Genomic DNA, 14,089 nt, shown 5'->3' on the forward strand with positions numbered 1-14,089 from the left:
AAGTCTCGGAGGTTATAAGATTGGAAGGAGAAGAGAGAGAGAAAAAGTCACAAATTTAATTTTTCTTAGTTAATAAAAAAATAATAAATTAATAATTAATATTTATCAATAAAAAATTATATAACTCTCATTAAATAAATCAGAGTGTCAGATGCATGATATTTATTAGGATTTAATAATAAAAATCAAAATAAGATATTCTGATTTTATATTCTAAATACCAAAAAATACACAATTTTATAAAATATATTTTTTTAAAAAAACTACTATTACTAAACGAGTTTTTTATTTTAGTTTTTAAAAAAATAAATTCCAAAAATAAGAAACAAATAGGTCCTCGAAGTTTAATTTGAAAAAAAAAAAGTCCGTTTCCTATTGTTAAAAACTTTGTAATAATCCAATAGTAATAGTTTGTGAATGTTACAAGAAAAACATAATTTCCCCACACGTGTAACTTGTAAGGAACCCTAAACTTTAATTGTTCCTTCGGTCTCTCAGTTGATCAGTTTCTACAGGTTGAACACCTTGAGAAGGGAAACCAATAGATCACATCACAAACGACAAAACTACGAGCAGATCATAACCGATATTTTTCCCAGTCGCAATGCCTCAAATCATGTTTCAGGAAATAAAAATCTAAATAAAACGAAGATGGTCCCAGATCAAACAAGATTTCTCACACAAAAAAGACAATCAAAATGAGAAAACGAAGAGATTTGACGACATTCTGTTTCACCAGCCTCAACTGCCATCCATATATGCCAAATCGTATAAGCATTTTTAAATGGTTCTCAGCAACAGATTCGGATGTATCCATCTACGCTTGTGAAGCTTACAGTTAAGAAAATATACCAGTTATTAGTGTACAAGGAAGACAAGGAGATTATGGCTCTCCATCTTGAAATGCAAATTTGTACCAATAATAAACAATGGTTTACAAACTTCATAATGGTGTTCTCTTTGATTTTACAATTCCAAAATATCATAGTAGGCGAAATGGAACTTGATTTTCCCCTTCTTGCAACCATTAGGAGTTCAAGCCCAAGCTGATCCGTAGTAGTAGCAATCTTTTAGCCAAATTTAATTTCACACTTTCGCATCCAGGAAGGACTGCATCGGATTGTGAGGGAGACAAATTTAGAATATATAGGTGAATGCAAAAAAGTGTGAACAACGAAAAATAGAAAACATGGACACTATTCAGTGCAGTGCTAACTGCTAAGTGATGTGATATATAATCGCTTGAATTGAATGACTGATTAGGACATTACAGTTTAGCTTGTTTTGGCCTCACACTAGGAGTCCCTACAAGGTAACACCCCGTGTGCGGGACTAATCCCCATTTGGGCATTAATGGCATGACCCTGGCCTTAGGGTACTTCCAAGTCCAACCAATAAGATTTGAAACCTGCACAGCAGGTAAAATCTGCCTACACGGTATTATTAAGCTATTTAGCACAAAGCCACACTTTCTCACACCCAAAGTAACAAATGCAACAGCATCCATTAACTGATTAGGGTGGGAACCATGTGAAACAACGGATACATTCAATGACTTTGGTTGCATTGATGCATGCTTCAGCTGAAAAGCTTTGTTACTGTTTTATGTTTTACACTGCTAAATTTAATTTCTCAAATGTTTCCTAGCAGGGTTAGCACATGAAATAAGATCATTCTAATTATCCTAATTATGTTGGAAATGGCTGAATCTATGGAAATCCCACAATACTAATCAAATTGAAAACTAGGAAAAAAATATCACGAAATAACCTAGAAAATGGCAAATGTCTCCTCCAATTAGCCAGTCACCTAATCTCAAGCACAACCATCTCCTCTCAGTTTTATGTAATCATGACAAGCGCTTATTCCAAGTATTACTTTTTGAAGGCTTCAGAAACAAATTCTCAGCAAGATACAAAGCCAATTGGAGTGTACAAAAATGCCAAATCACTATGAAGATATCAACTCAGAAATATCTACATTTGTGCGAAAGTGTGTCTCAAAAGTCACAAGCATTAGAAGATATGTACCTACTGATGTCATGCAAGCAAGCACATACCTAATATCTTCCAACCTTTACACCTGCTGGAGAGTTTCCAGGCTTAGCAGTGGTTGTACTTCCAAAATTGAGCTTTGCTTTTTTATCAGCTGGCTTTAATATTTGGAAAGAGCACATTAGCGTCTCATCAACACTCATCATAGCACCAGCATTGTCAAACTCCCCACAATAATTAGGTGCTGAAAATATTGTTACAAGTTGTCGATTAGCAAAGAACTCGTATCCATCTTCCACAACCTGGTAAAAAAAGGCCGAAAACAAAAAACAATTTACTTTCAATAGCATAGTTGATCGAGGCCTACTATCCCCCGATCTAAACATAAAGGCATGTACAGTACAAAGCATCAGATGCTAAAGCTAATGCACTACATTGGAAGATTTCAAGTCTCAATGCATAAAATTGTGTCACATTTACATGGCAAAAAGTAATTCTCAGTTTAATGAAATTAAAGTATTTGTAATAATGTTAAGAGATGATAGATTAAAATTGCTGGGAAAGAGAAATACATTTCACAGTCATTTTGTCATAGAAATGGGTATACAAACTCAATCCTGAAGACCTGGTAACACATTAAGCACCAAAGGCAGGAGTTTAACCTGATGAGCACGACAAACAAGATCAAGATCATGTTTCTGAAGAAATTGTGAGACCTTATCAGCACCAAATGTGTATGAAACTCCTCTGTCATTCATTCCCCATCCTTGAACATCTTTGCTCGGGTCAGACCAAAGCAGATCACAAAGCAAACCTGTATCAGGAACATCTGTGGGCCGCTGTAAATTTCTAATTTGGTCCAAATTATTTAAGTCGGGAGAAAGTCCCCCATGCATACACAAAATCTTTTCATCGACAAGGGCTGCCACAGGCAGGCAATTGAAGCAGTCTGTAAATGTCTTCCATAACCTTACATTGAACCTTCTCTTGCACTCATCATAAAATCCATATATCCGGTTTATAGAAGCACATTCATGGTTTCCCCTTAACAAGAAAAAGTTCTCAGGATATTTTATTTTATAAGCAAGGAGGAGGCAAATTGTTTCTAAACTCTGCTTCCCTCGATCAACATAATCCCCCAAAAACAAATAGTTGGCTTCAGGAGGTAATCCACCGTACTCAAAAAGCCTTAAAAGATCAGAATATTGCCCATGTACATCACCTGAAACATCAATATAAGGATATGAAACAGAAACTCCTAAAACACACAATATTTTTCTTGTGTACAACAATAGAGTATTATATGGTACAAATGTGTAATATCAAATATGAGAACATCAAACTGCAATATCAAATCATGAGATAAACTTTTTATGTCCCTTGCAGTGCTTGTAAATGAAATTCATGTTCGTTGATGTATTTATTCCCACGAGACTTCAATTTTTGCTTCTATACAAATGTGTAATATGTGAATGTGAATATGAAAATGAATTATAAAACAAAAACAACGTGGGAGGGAAATGTGATCTAGAGTTCAATCCATATTGCCCTCATTCTTCAAAATAAAACTTCAGTTTCAGCATAAGGCAGGGTGGGCTGTGCATTGTGCACATTGCAAGCCTAAAGCCCTCTTTCATGAGGAGGCATATTAGATATAGGGTTAATTATATTTTTGGTCCTTAAACTTTTTGTAAATTTCACTTTTAGTCCCTAAACAATTTTTTAGCGTTTTTGGTCCCTAATGTAACAACCACGTTGGCAGCCTAGTGACTGTAACATCATCAAGTAGTTTGACGGGGGCAACCATGTGTAATTTTTTTGTTTGTTGATAAACTGTTTTAATCCCTCATCTTCTAGTTTGACGTCATGAACTAGTACGGAAAAATGAGGGATTAAGTAGTTTACAAAAAAAAAAATACATGTCTGCCACGTCAAACTACTTGATGATGAGGCAAATCATTGGGCTGCCAACGTGACTGTTATGTAATCAGTTAACTCTGTTATTTGACACCAAGGACTAAAAAACTGTTGACAGAGAAAAGAATATAACGACCAAGAGCGCTGAAAATTTTGTTTAGGTACTCAAGACATAAAATAATTAACCCTTAAATATAAACCCATTCATGTACTTTCTCCAACATCTTAACCTTTTAGGATCATTGGTTCATGTAGATGCTATTCCAGAATTGACAAAGGCATATCCAACCTTATGTTAAAACTAAAATACACTCTTAGCCATTAGAGATGCCATAATCTTAGTATACAAACATTTTCAGACTTTTCAACACAAATCCACAACAAAAAAGAAAAGAAACAACAGTTTTAGCAAATAACTTTTGCAAAATAATGATGTCAGAATCAGAAGCAAAAAATAAACTCGTGGGAATTAATACATATTGGGAAAAACCCAAGTCCCATATTGGCTAGAGATAAGACAAAGATAGAATATATAAGTGGGGGGCAGCCCTCACCCCATGAGTTAACTTTTGAAGTTGAGTTAAGTCTAAACCCACATTCTAAGTTAACAAACATGAATTTTATTTGCAAGCACTGCAAGAGACATAAAAAATTTATCCCACGATTTGATATTGCAGTTTAAGTCAACTAAACCAACATGAGATAAATTGCTACCACAAGTTTAGTGATGTTAATTGAGAGAATTTTATAGGCATTCTTTATGTAAACCAATCAAATTTTCATTTTACCCAAGAAAATCATATACACAAACAATACGAAATCCAGAAAACAAATGATGCATATTCTCAAAGCTCAAATTATATGATTATTCATATGCAGTGATTGTAGTCCAGAATAAACTTGTCAGTAAGTGTACAAAAGGTAGCCACTAACCAGATAACCATGAAAAAGTAATGAAGCATGCAAATTAATTAACAATGCGTTCAATTCAAAAGAGAGGTCCCCTTGTTTGGTTTGGTTCAAGAGAAGGGAAGGAAAGGAGAGGAAAATATCACTATGTTCAGTTCCTAAGGGAAGGGAGGGAAAATATGAATAATATACAGTTATACCCTTACAAACAATAATGGAGGAGATAAGAAATAAAATACAATAACAGAACAATATAATCCGTGCAGTCCAAAATTTATAAAGCAATTCCCTCCCTTCCAACTTTTTTAACAAAACAAGGTATGATTAAAAACAAAATTCCACCGCTCTGCTCTCTTAAACTTCTCTCAAACAAAAAACACCATAAAAATTTGGAAAAAATTGCAGCAATATGTCTTAGCTATACCATCCCCAACGCTGAAAACCCATACAAGTGTTCTCAAAGCTCACATTATACGTAAATTCATCGAGCATGTGAAAGATAAAAGATAAACTTCAATCAAATATATACTCTGTGTGCAGATGTTTTTTAAATTGCATAGATTCATCAATATTCAGGGATATTGTTTACATATTCTATCCCATACATAGTTTCACCAAGAATTCGCGCACACTATTTTTTTAACTGCAGGGAATCCCATTCCACACATATTCCACAGAATACAGAATAACAGAACACTTGAGTACCAATCCAAATAAAATCAGGACTCTCTACAGTTTTAGTGCAGGTGCAGTCAGAGAGAGGCGAGTAAGAAAATAAAAACACGTGGCTCCCACTATTATAGAATCCATCAGTACATGCAGTTCAGAACAACACACTGACTAAGCCAGTTCAAAACACAGTCGTCAATAAGCATGCAAAGGTAAATCATACAAAATAAAAAACAAAGCATGCAATTGAAAGCACTGAGATCATGTCCAAACCCCAAAATTAAGAGTAAGGATTAGTTCTCCAGGTTAGAATATGACCAAATTAGACACGGCCAGGTAATAAGAAGAAAATAATTACCACAAATCTTAATAGGTGCTTCGAGCTCCAATAAATTAGGTTGTTGCAAGAAAATTTCTCTGGAAACTACGCAGAGTTGACGGATCTCGGACTCGGATAGCTGAACCTGCTTAGCCGGTAGGGTAGGAACTTCGAGGAGGCGATTGATTATGTCATCCAAAAGCGATTGTTCCATTCTCTTCTTCTTCTTCTTCCAGCAAAGTCAACGTGTCTCTATTGGATGTGATTGTGAAGATGCGAAGGCCAAGACGACGAAGAAGAACAACAGTAGTAGTTGGAAGAGTGAGCAGCGAATAACATGCCTCAACTGAAGAACGCCATCGTCAAATTTTCCGGGCAGAGGGGTGTTGTTTCGTGATCGTCACTTTTTTTTTTATTATTCAATAAGAAGGAATGCAGTTTCGAAATTTCGATGAACAGAAAAAATACTCATGCCATTAGGTTAAACATCTATTTTGGTATATAAATAATATTATAATTAAAATTCATAACAAGTCATTTTTAAATATAAATTTTGTAAATATTAATTAGTAGTTTGAATTGTGATATAATACTTATTTTTAAATATTGAATTTTTTTTAAATAACTGTTGAAATTTAATTAATTTAGAGATACATTAATTAAATTTTATCTATTTTTTTTCAATCTCCCTCTTTCTCCTTTTTTCACTTTACTTATTATAGATAAAAATTGCATATTTACAGCATAGAGGGTGCGCATAATTTTTAAAAAAATATCTGACAAGTGTTTAGTGTCATATTTAAATTAATTTTTTTTTCTTAAGTTAAAGTTCACGAGTGTCTCTTAATTCATTGAATTAAATATTAATCATACTCATAATATACGATTATTATTTTTCCAAAAATAATGTATAGGAAAAGAATCAACTTATTAAATTAATTATTTTTTTACATGTAAACATAATAAAAAACTTACACATATGCAATAATTCTTTAGGTTATGTGAAATAATTGAATGTAAACCTCTCCATTGAGGCAATGATTTCAATCAAAATTTGTGGTGGAAGAATCTGTTTTGTTTTTGTCTCTCTCTTCGATTTCTTTCTTTCTCCTTCTTCTTCGTTTTTTTTTTTTTCATTTTTCTAATCTCTCAGATCATCATTCTTCCCTTTTCTTTCCTTAAATCATCCTCCTTAATTTATTTTGAGTATATTTATTATAATATTAGAAAATTTTCACCATCAAACACATACATTAACTAAGACAAGATAGTTTCATCTTAACATTTGATTTTAAATTTGAGTTCTAGATATACAATTTTGATAAATATTTTTTTTTAAAAAAAACAATTTTTTACCTTGCATACTGAATCTACCTAACTAAAACATAAGTTTCTCATGTAAAAGATATGTGACGTTAAAGAAGAAAAAAACTTAGAGGAGGTCCTTTTAGTGAAATGTTACTTTAATAGCTCCTAACTGAAATACTTAAGAGAAAAATATGATAAAATAAAAAAAGAGGAAAACATACAATCAAATCAAATATCCCCCTCCATTCACCCTCCCTTTTATTTTGTTTGTTTCAGAACAGAACACATCCTTTTGGTGGCATTGTTCATGAAGCACCTGGCGACCCACAAGGCCACAACCTTGCTATTATGCCATTGCTGTCCACGTCTACCAGAGGCAAAAAGAATCTTTGCTGTATCCTACAAACCAATTGCCTTTTTGCCTGATTATTGATATCACAACCACATTTTACAATAACATTCACAAAAAAGTATGTCATAATATCCTAGAAAACACACATAAACATGTTACCCGCATTTCTCGGCTTTTTTTTTTTTTTTTTTTTACGTTCAGCAATCAGCAATTGAGCATATTTCATCTTAGCAACCTCCTGTTTGTTAATTTGTTGTTAAACTGGTTAAGCATTGATTTTACCAATAGTAATCCATTTTACCTTTCAATTTTATGTAGCTTGGTGAAAACATATTGTTCCGCACCTGTCAGTTCCTTGCTCATCATCACTTTCAAGTCTCAGTTGAGTAGGGACTAGTCACTAGTCTAGGGAGCGTATACTAACAGCATGTAACAACGCAACTTATATCCATTTCAGATTCATTGGGCCAAAGTGCTCAATTGGAGGAATTTGAATCTTGTATTCCTTTATTTGTATCCTGCACTTCTCATCATTTCAAAATGTGCTGGATTTAATAGGAGTGCAGTAAACAAATGCCTCAATTGGATTAGCCGGGGTAGTTGTGGAATTGAGCCCTGAATAAGAGTCCGAAACACTTTTTTTTAAAGTTAGATCCAATAAAGGTATTAACCTCATCAGATTTTAGGGGAGTTTAGTGATCAATGAACAAATTGTAAGAAACTTAAATGATAAAGAAAAAAAATTATTTCTATATCAATAATGTCAGGTAGTGTATTTTTTTTCCCAGAAGAATTAGGGGAGAGGAATGACGCCCTAGTTTAAGATAGAAAAAGTTTTTAGACTCAAACAATATTTATATAAATACTTATATTTATCTCATTTTAAGGAGACAAGTAGAATATTTAATCAACCGTTTGAATTATATGGTGTATATTTTTGAAGCATGTCAATAATTGATCATGAATATGAAAAAAGTTTTGTTCTATTCTTTTATATAACGAAATAAAAATAAACTGGTTTTTTTATTATAGATTGGAGAAATACTACTCTTGAAAAATATTTTTTTTTACATGTAGTATGTTACACCTAAGTTTTCTCCGTGTATTTATTATCCTCACCTTCGAGTATAAGTTCCTAGATATTTAAATCAAACATATTTGATCACTTGTTTTATTAATTTTTATCTAAATATTTGAAAATTGGCATCTATATAGGAACTTAGCATCTCCACTCTTCATATATGTAGTCCTTTCCAGTAACCAAAAAAACATTTTATATGACTGTTAAGGGGAAAGACATGAGACTAGTGGTCAGAAGTTTTCAAATATGCAGAGCAAGATTTGGGATTGTTTAACTGGAAATTCTGGTAGACGACAAATATTATATAGCAAAAGAAATTGCAGTGTAAATAACATATTCACAAGACAACAATCAACAATCAGACCTTATAAAACTTGCCATTTTGCACTAAACGCTTGCATGCTGTCCAGACTCCAGAATAGATAACTGAATGGGTGCCTATTCATACCTACCTGGTGTCTTTAATCTTCATCAATGGGTAACTAATTTCACAATTCACCCTGCTTGGGGATTGCCTCCAAAGATGTTTCTGAGTCATCTTTGTCATCAAAGCGTGCCTTGTATATATGGTTTCTCTTACAAACTGAAGATTGAAATAGTGCCTCAGAGATTTAATTTGGCAATATTCCACCTCCTCCAACACTCTAGATGATCACTTTTCCCCTCCTCATCCTTCATTAATTGCCATAGCCATTATCCTTGCCATTGCCACCGCTGGTACTAGAAAAAAATTTCTTGTTATTCTAAATTATGAGTTAATTAATGCTGTGTCTTCATGTGTAACGAATTATCTGGTTTGTTAATTATGTTGTACTCTTGCACTGACAAAAACAATTTCTCCAATATTGATCCTAGTATTTTACCGTTTGATTATCATTCAATCCATGTCCATACGGACTCAGAACACACCCCACTATATATATATATATATATATATTGATATTACTAACTAATTACAAAATAATAAATTCACAGGGACGAAAAATAATTAAGTATGCAAAATTAAATTTATGCTATATTAATATTTTCATAATTATTAATTTTATTTAACCATATTTTTAATGAGTTTTATTATATAAACCTTCATTTTTTCGTTATTTTTTTACAGTGAAGAGAAAAATAATAAGGAAATATTAATAATAGTAATAGTAATATGATAAAAGAAAAATAAACGAGTTACGAGAAAGTGTTGTACAATATATTATAACTTTTTTCATCAATTGAGTGTCATAAAATAAATCTAAAACCTAAAAATAAGATAAGTGATAAAAAATATATTTTTTTTAGAAAAAAGATAAATGAAAACCACAAATACTATTAGACATATAAATATTATTGATGTCATAATAAAAAATAGAAATGAAAAGAAATAAAAAAGTATTAGTGAGATATTTAAAATGAAAAAGACTTCATGTATCATTATCCTATTTTTTATTAGTAAAAAAATGTACTTTAGCATCTCAAGAGAGGATACAAAATAGTTTATCATGAGAGAGAGGATTCAATTAAAGGATTTAATATTATAACAGAAACAATGACCCACGTTAAGATAGAACAAAAAAAAGTAGGAAAAAGACTTGGGATTTTTTTTACAAGATATTCAGTTGAAGAGTGGAGCATACAGTCTAGCTAATCCCTAAAAATAAGCATTGGTGGAGAGAAAAAAAAAAGAGAAAGGAATAAAGTGGTTTGAGGAAGGATATATGTAACTTAACTAAGAAGCATCCGTATCCACATCCTCGGACAGAGTAACAAGGGGCAAATTTACATAAATGGGTTAATTTAAAATAAAATAAAGTTATAGGAATGAAGAATTTTTTAAAATATTACATGATATAAATAAATCATATTTTTAAAAAAAATTAGAAAATTAAATTAAAAGAATACTGAAGTCATATTTTAAAACACGATTTCAAGTAATTTATATTTTTTTATAGAAATTGTAATAACAAACACCACTTTAGTATTTTTATTTTGTTTTTTTTAAATAATGAAATCATAATAACAATCATAACTTTAGTTTTTTTTTTAAAATATATTGAAGTCCTTTCTTCAATCATGACTTTAGTCATTTTTTTAATTTGAAATATGAAAGTGGTGCTTATTTTTTTATGTAATAGGTATTGGTGTTGTGTATTTGAAATATGTTTCAAGCATAATTGTATATTATTTTAATTATTTTATGAACATGATAATTATTTAACGAGTACTTTTTAAATTTGTTGAAATATTAATTATTTTTTTAAAATAGTAATAATATAAAAAATAGAAAATAAATCATAGAAATGTAATAAAAATTAAGATGAAATATATCAGGAATACGTGAAAAATAAAATTATTTGTGGGAGAATGTTCCACATGTTAACCTTTTTATTTGTCGTTTTGGTTTCCCATTGATTATTGTTAACTTGGCTGAGCTTGTCCTCCTTTTATTCTACTAACACATCACGCCAAATCGATGGTACTTCACTTTGTATGTGTTGCTCTTGTGGTCGAAATGTAGTAATTATCACATTTATAAAAATAATATACAATTATATTTGTAACATATTTCAAATATACAACACCAATACTTATTACATAAAAAATAAATACTACTTTCATATTTTAAATAAAAAAAGACTAAAGTCGTGATTGAACAAACGACTTCAATATTAGAAAACAGAAAAAAAAACTAAAGTGGTGATTATTATTATGACTTCATTATTTAAAAAAACAAAAAAATAGTAAAATCATGATTGTTACTACGATTTCTTTTAAAAAAATATTTAAAATCATATTTTAAAACAACTTCAGTTTTTTTATATAAAAAATTAAGACTTTTTAAAATTGTGTTTTAAAATATAACTTATTCATATTCTTGTAATATTTTGAAAATCTATTCATTTTTTTAAAAAAATTAACCCATTTGTGTAAATTACCCGTAAGAAGTGTTCCAAATAGTCTACTCCTAAGTCCTCCTCCAAGTCCAACACCATCACATCCTTGTTTTTACCGTACTGCTCCCAAGGTTCCCAACCAAACCGCGAACTTCCCCCACGGCCTCCTTCCAACTCCTCGGCTTCTCTAAGCACCTTTTCAAAGGAGAAAAGTAACCAATTAACACTAACACTAATTAAAACGATCGAGGAACCAGCCAAAGCAATATGATCGAAGAATTGAAGTACTACTTTGCCATTTTTACTATTATTTGGTAATATAGGTGCTGGGAGCATACATGGTCCCCCCCTACGGATGATAAATTATTTGCAATTCTAGTACTTTCTTTCTACCATATTATTCCTCCACTGCCTCACTTAATTTCGCCATGCATGCTTCTTTCTCCTACCTTGTTTCAAAGGGTTAATTATATTTTTTATTCTTAACTTTTGATAAATTTTATTCCAACAAATTAATTTCACAAATTTTATTTTAACTTTTAAGAAACTTATAAATTTTATATTCTTAATTTACTCCTTACACAATTACACTTTCTATTCCAACTTTTTTTTTTTCAAATTTTACACCTAATTTTTTATTTTTTTGACAAATTTTACTAATTATTTATTTATTTTGGTAAATTTTATCTCTAATTCATATAATTATTAATAAATAGATGACATAGACTAAAGTTTGCAAACTAAAATGCGTCAAATTAATTTATAAGGATAAAATTCACCAAAAAAAAATAAAAAAATTGAAGGTAAAGACTACAATGAAACCTATTTGAAATGTAGTGCTTCATCCTTCCTTGTTCAATCTAATTTACCAATCCACAGATATTACGAGCCTATTGCTTCTAAAATTCTCTTAGCATTACCAACTACTGATAGCTACGCATCTTTTAGTTGGAACCACGTAAGAGCAGATTTAAGTACAGACTTATTTCACTAGAAAGCAACGCGTTGCTTACCACCATATGCAAGAATTGGGAGTTGCAATAATACTGGATACGAAAAAGTTGACTCCTAATACAACACAAATCTTATTATAATACTAGTAATTTGCATTGAATATTAACATCCTATATAACATGTCACGAAACATCATTGTATCAACTCATTTCTCTACTATCTGGCCACAATCTTCGATCACTACCGGTTCAGATGTCCTGCCACTTCCTGAACCCACTTTCTCCATCTCCTCCACAACGCTGTATCCATCAACAACTTTTCCAAACACAACATGTTTCCCATCAAGCCATGGTGTCTTTGCAGTACATATGAAGAACTGAGAACCATTAGTATGGGGTCCAGCATTTGCCATGGAGAGAATACCAGGACCAGTATGCCTCAAATTGAAATTCTCATCATTGAATTTGGAACCGTAGATTGACTCACCCCCTGTTCCATTCCCTTTTGTAAAATCTCCTCCCTGACACATAAACTCTGGAATAATACGATGAAATGCAGAACCTTTGTAATGTAAAGGTTTCCCAGATTTTCCAATCCCCATTTCCCCAGTGCAGAGGGCCCTGAAGTTTTCAGCTGTTTTTGGGGTTGCATCAACAAACAACTCCATTACTACTCGCCCAGCTTTCATCTTTCCAATTAGAATATCAAAGAAAACTTTTGGATTTTTTGACATATTGGATCACCACTTACTTTGCCCACAACGAAACTTGTTAGTTCCTATATAGATAGGGTTGTAAATTGTTACAATCCATTGACATTAAAACAAATGACAGAGTTCATTGCATTATTGGCTATGACTGAAATAAAAGCAAATATAACTGACAGCTTAGCCATAAAAATACATAATTATTCTGTGAAACCAAAAAAAGGCTTCAAATTTAAAACTCCTTAAATGGGACTCGAAAAAGATTATTTAGATTGTGATATTAGAAAGTAATTATAACTTTTGCCACAATGCAGAAGTGTTATTCCCATATGAATTGGAACACACAAAAAATTCATGGTGGCAACATTAGATGTAGCTTAGGTTTATGTTTTGTGCTGATGACATAACGAATCAGTACAAGACCGTCCATAAGCACAGCAGGTATACTAAACAAAATCCTCAAATGAAAAAACAAGTTTCACTTGCAAAAATTGTTCCCTTTACAAAATAAATATAAAAAAAAGGGTAACGCCCGAAACAATGCAAATAGATCATTATTGAGAATGTTCATCATTCTGCAAAAAAAACCCTCAAGACATGCACATCAAGAGGATCTGAATTGAAAAGAGGATGGTATGCGATTTCGCACATGTTTTGAACTCACAGGCTGTAATAGAGCGCCTGCAAGTCTTCGATATGTTCAGAGTGAAACAGCACAAATAGTAATAAAATGGATGAGAGAGAAATTGGAAGAGTGCGAGTACCCTTGGTGAGAGGCTGAGGTTGAAGTTGGCTATGAACACTGAACCACGAAAGGGGCGCATAAATACGTGTGAGGGTTTAGGGTTTTGCATAATAATAATTGCGGGTTGGGCTTCGTACACCCTTCCTAACTGGACTTACAAGATAATTGCTTCCTGCACCTTGTAGGAAACACTGAATGGACTAATATGCCCTTTCCCTCAGTAGCACCCCACTTCCCCCTCCAACCCTAGGGTTGT

At 32.0% G+C, this 14,089-nt stretch overlaps 2 protein-coding genes across 5 annotated transcripts; both read right to left on the minus strand.

The window, feature by feature from the left end:
* Positions 1–641: 641 nt before the first annotated feature.
* Positions 642–6,283, minus strand: LOC114407744 (serine/threonine-protein phosphatase PP1-like). 2 transcript variants are annotated; one of them, XM_028370963.1, is made up of 4 exons: positions 5,848–6,283; positions 2,657–3,216; positions 2,060–2,296; positions 642–1,110 (listed from the first exon to the last, which is right to left on the minus strand). In XM_028370963.1, exons 1-3 carry the CDS (start codon positions 6,020–6,022, stop codon positions 2,060–2,062), a joined length of 972 nt encoding a protein of 323 aa, XP_028226764.1. In that variant the 5' UTR covers positions 6,023–6,283; the 3' UTR covers positions 642–1,110. The 2 variants fall into 2 exon arrangements, with proteins under 2 accessions (XP_028226764.1, XP_028226763.1); XM_028370962.1 differs by having other exon boundaries at positions 2,031–2,296.
* Positions 6,284–12,251: 5,968 nt separating this feature from the next.
* LOC114407746 (peptidyl-prolyl cis-trans isomerase CYP19-3-like) lies at positions 12,252–13,962 on the minus strand. Of its 3 annotated transcripts, none has more exons than XM_028370969.1 (2): positions 13,853–13,962; positions 12,252–13,159 (listed from the first exon to the last, which is right to left on the minus strand). In XM_028370969.1, exon 2 carries the CDS (start codon positions 13,113–13,115, stop codon positions 12,588–12,590), a length of 528 nt encoding a protein of 175 aa, XP_028226770.1. In that variant the 5' UTR covers positions 13,116–13,159; positions 13,853–13,962; the 3' UTR covers positions 12,252–12,587. The 3 variants fall into 3 exon arrangements, with proteins under 3 accessions (XP_028226770.1, XP_028226771.1, XP_028226772.1); XM_028370970.1 differs by having other exon boundaries at positions 13,753–13,892; XM_028370971.1 differs by having other exon boundaries at positions 13,738–13,891.
* Positions 13,963–14,089: the final 127 nt, after the last annotated feature.

This window comes from Glycine soja, chromosome 3 (assembly GCF_004193775.1).
Source record: "Glycine soja cultivar W05 chromosome 3, ASM419377v2, whole genome shotgun sequence".
Classification (NCBI taxonomy): domain Eukaryota; kingdom Viridiplantae; phylum Streptophyta; class Magnoliopsida; order Fabales; family Fabaceae; genus Glycine; species Glycine soja.

Excerpts from the sequence above, each read along its gene's own strand:
- LOC114407744 (XM_028370963.1), bottom strand. The coding sequence starts at position 6,022 with ATGGAACAATCGCTTTTGGATGACATAATCAATCGCCTCCTCGAAGTT. Across the intron at positions 3,217-5,847 it reads AGCACCTATTAAGATTTGTG|GTGATGTACATGGGCAATAT; the intron begins GTAATTATTTTC and ends TTGATGTTTCAG. Across the intron at positions 2,297-2,656 it reads TTGTTTGTCGTGCTCATCAG|GTTGTGGAAGATGGATACGA; the intron begins GTTAAACTCCTG and ends TTTTTTTACCAG.
- LOC114407746 (XM_028370969.1), bottom strand. The coding sequence starts at position 13,115 with ATGTCAAAAAATCCAAAAGTTTTCTTTGATATTCTAATTGGAAAGATG.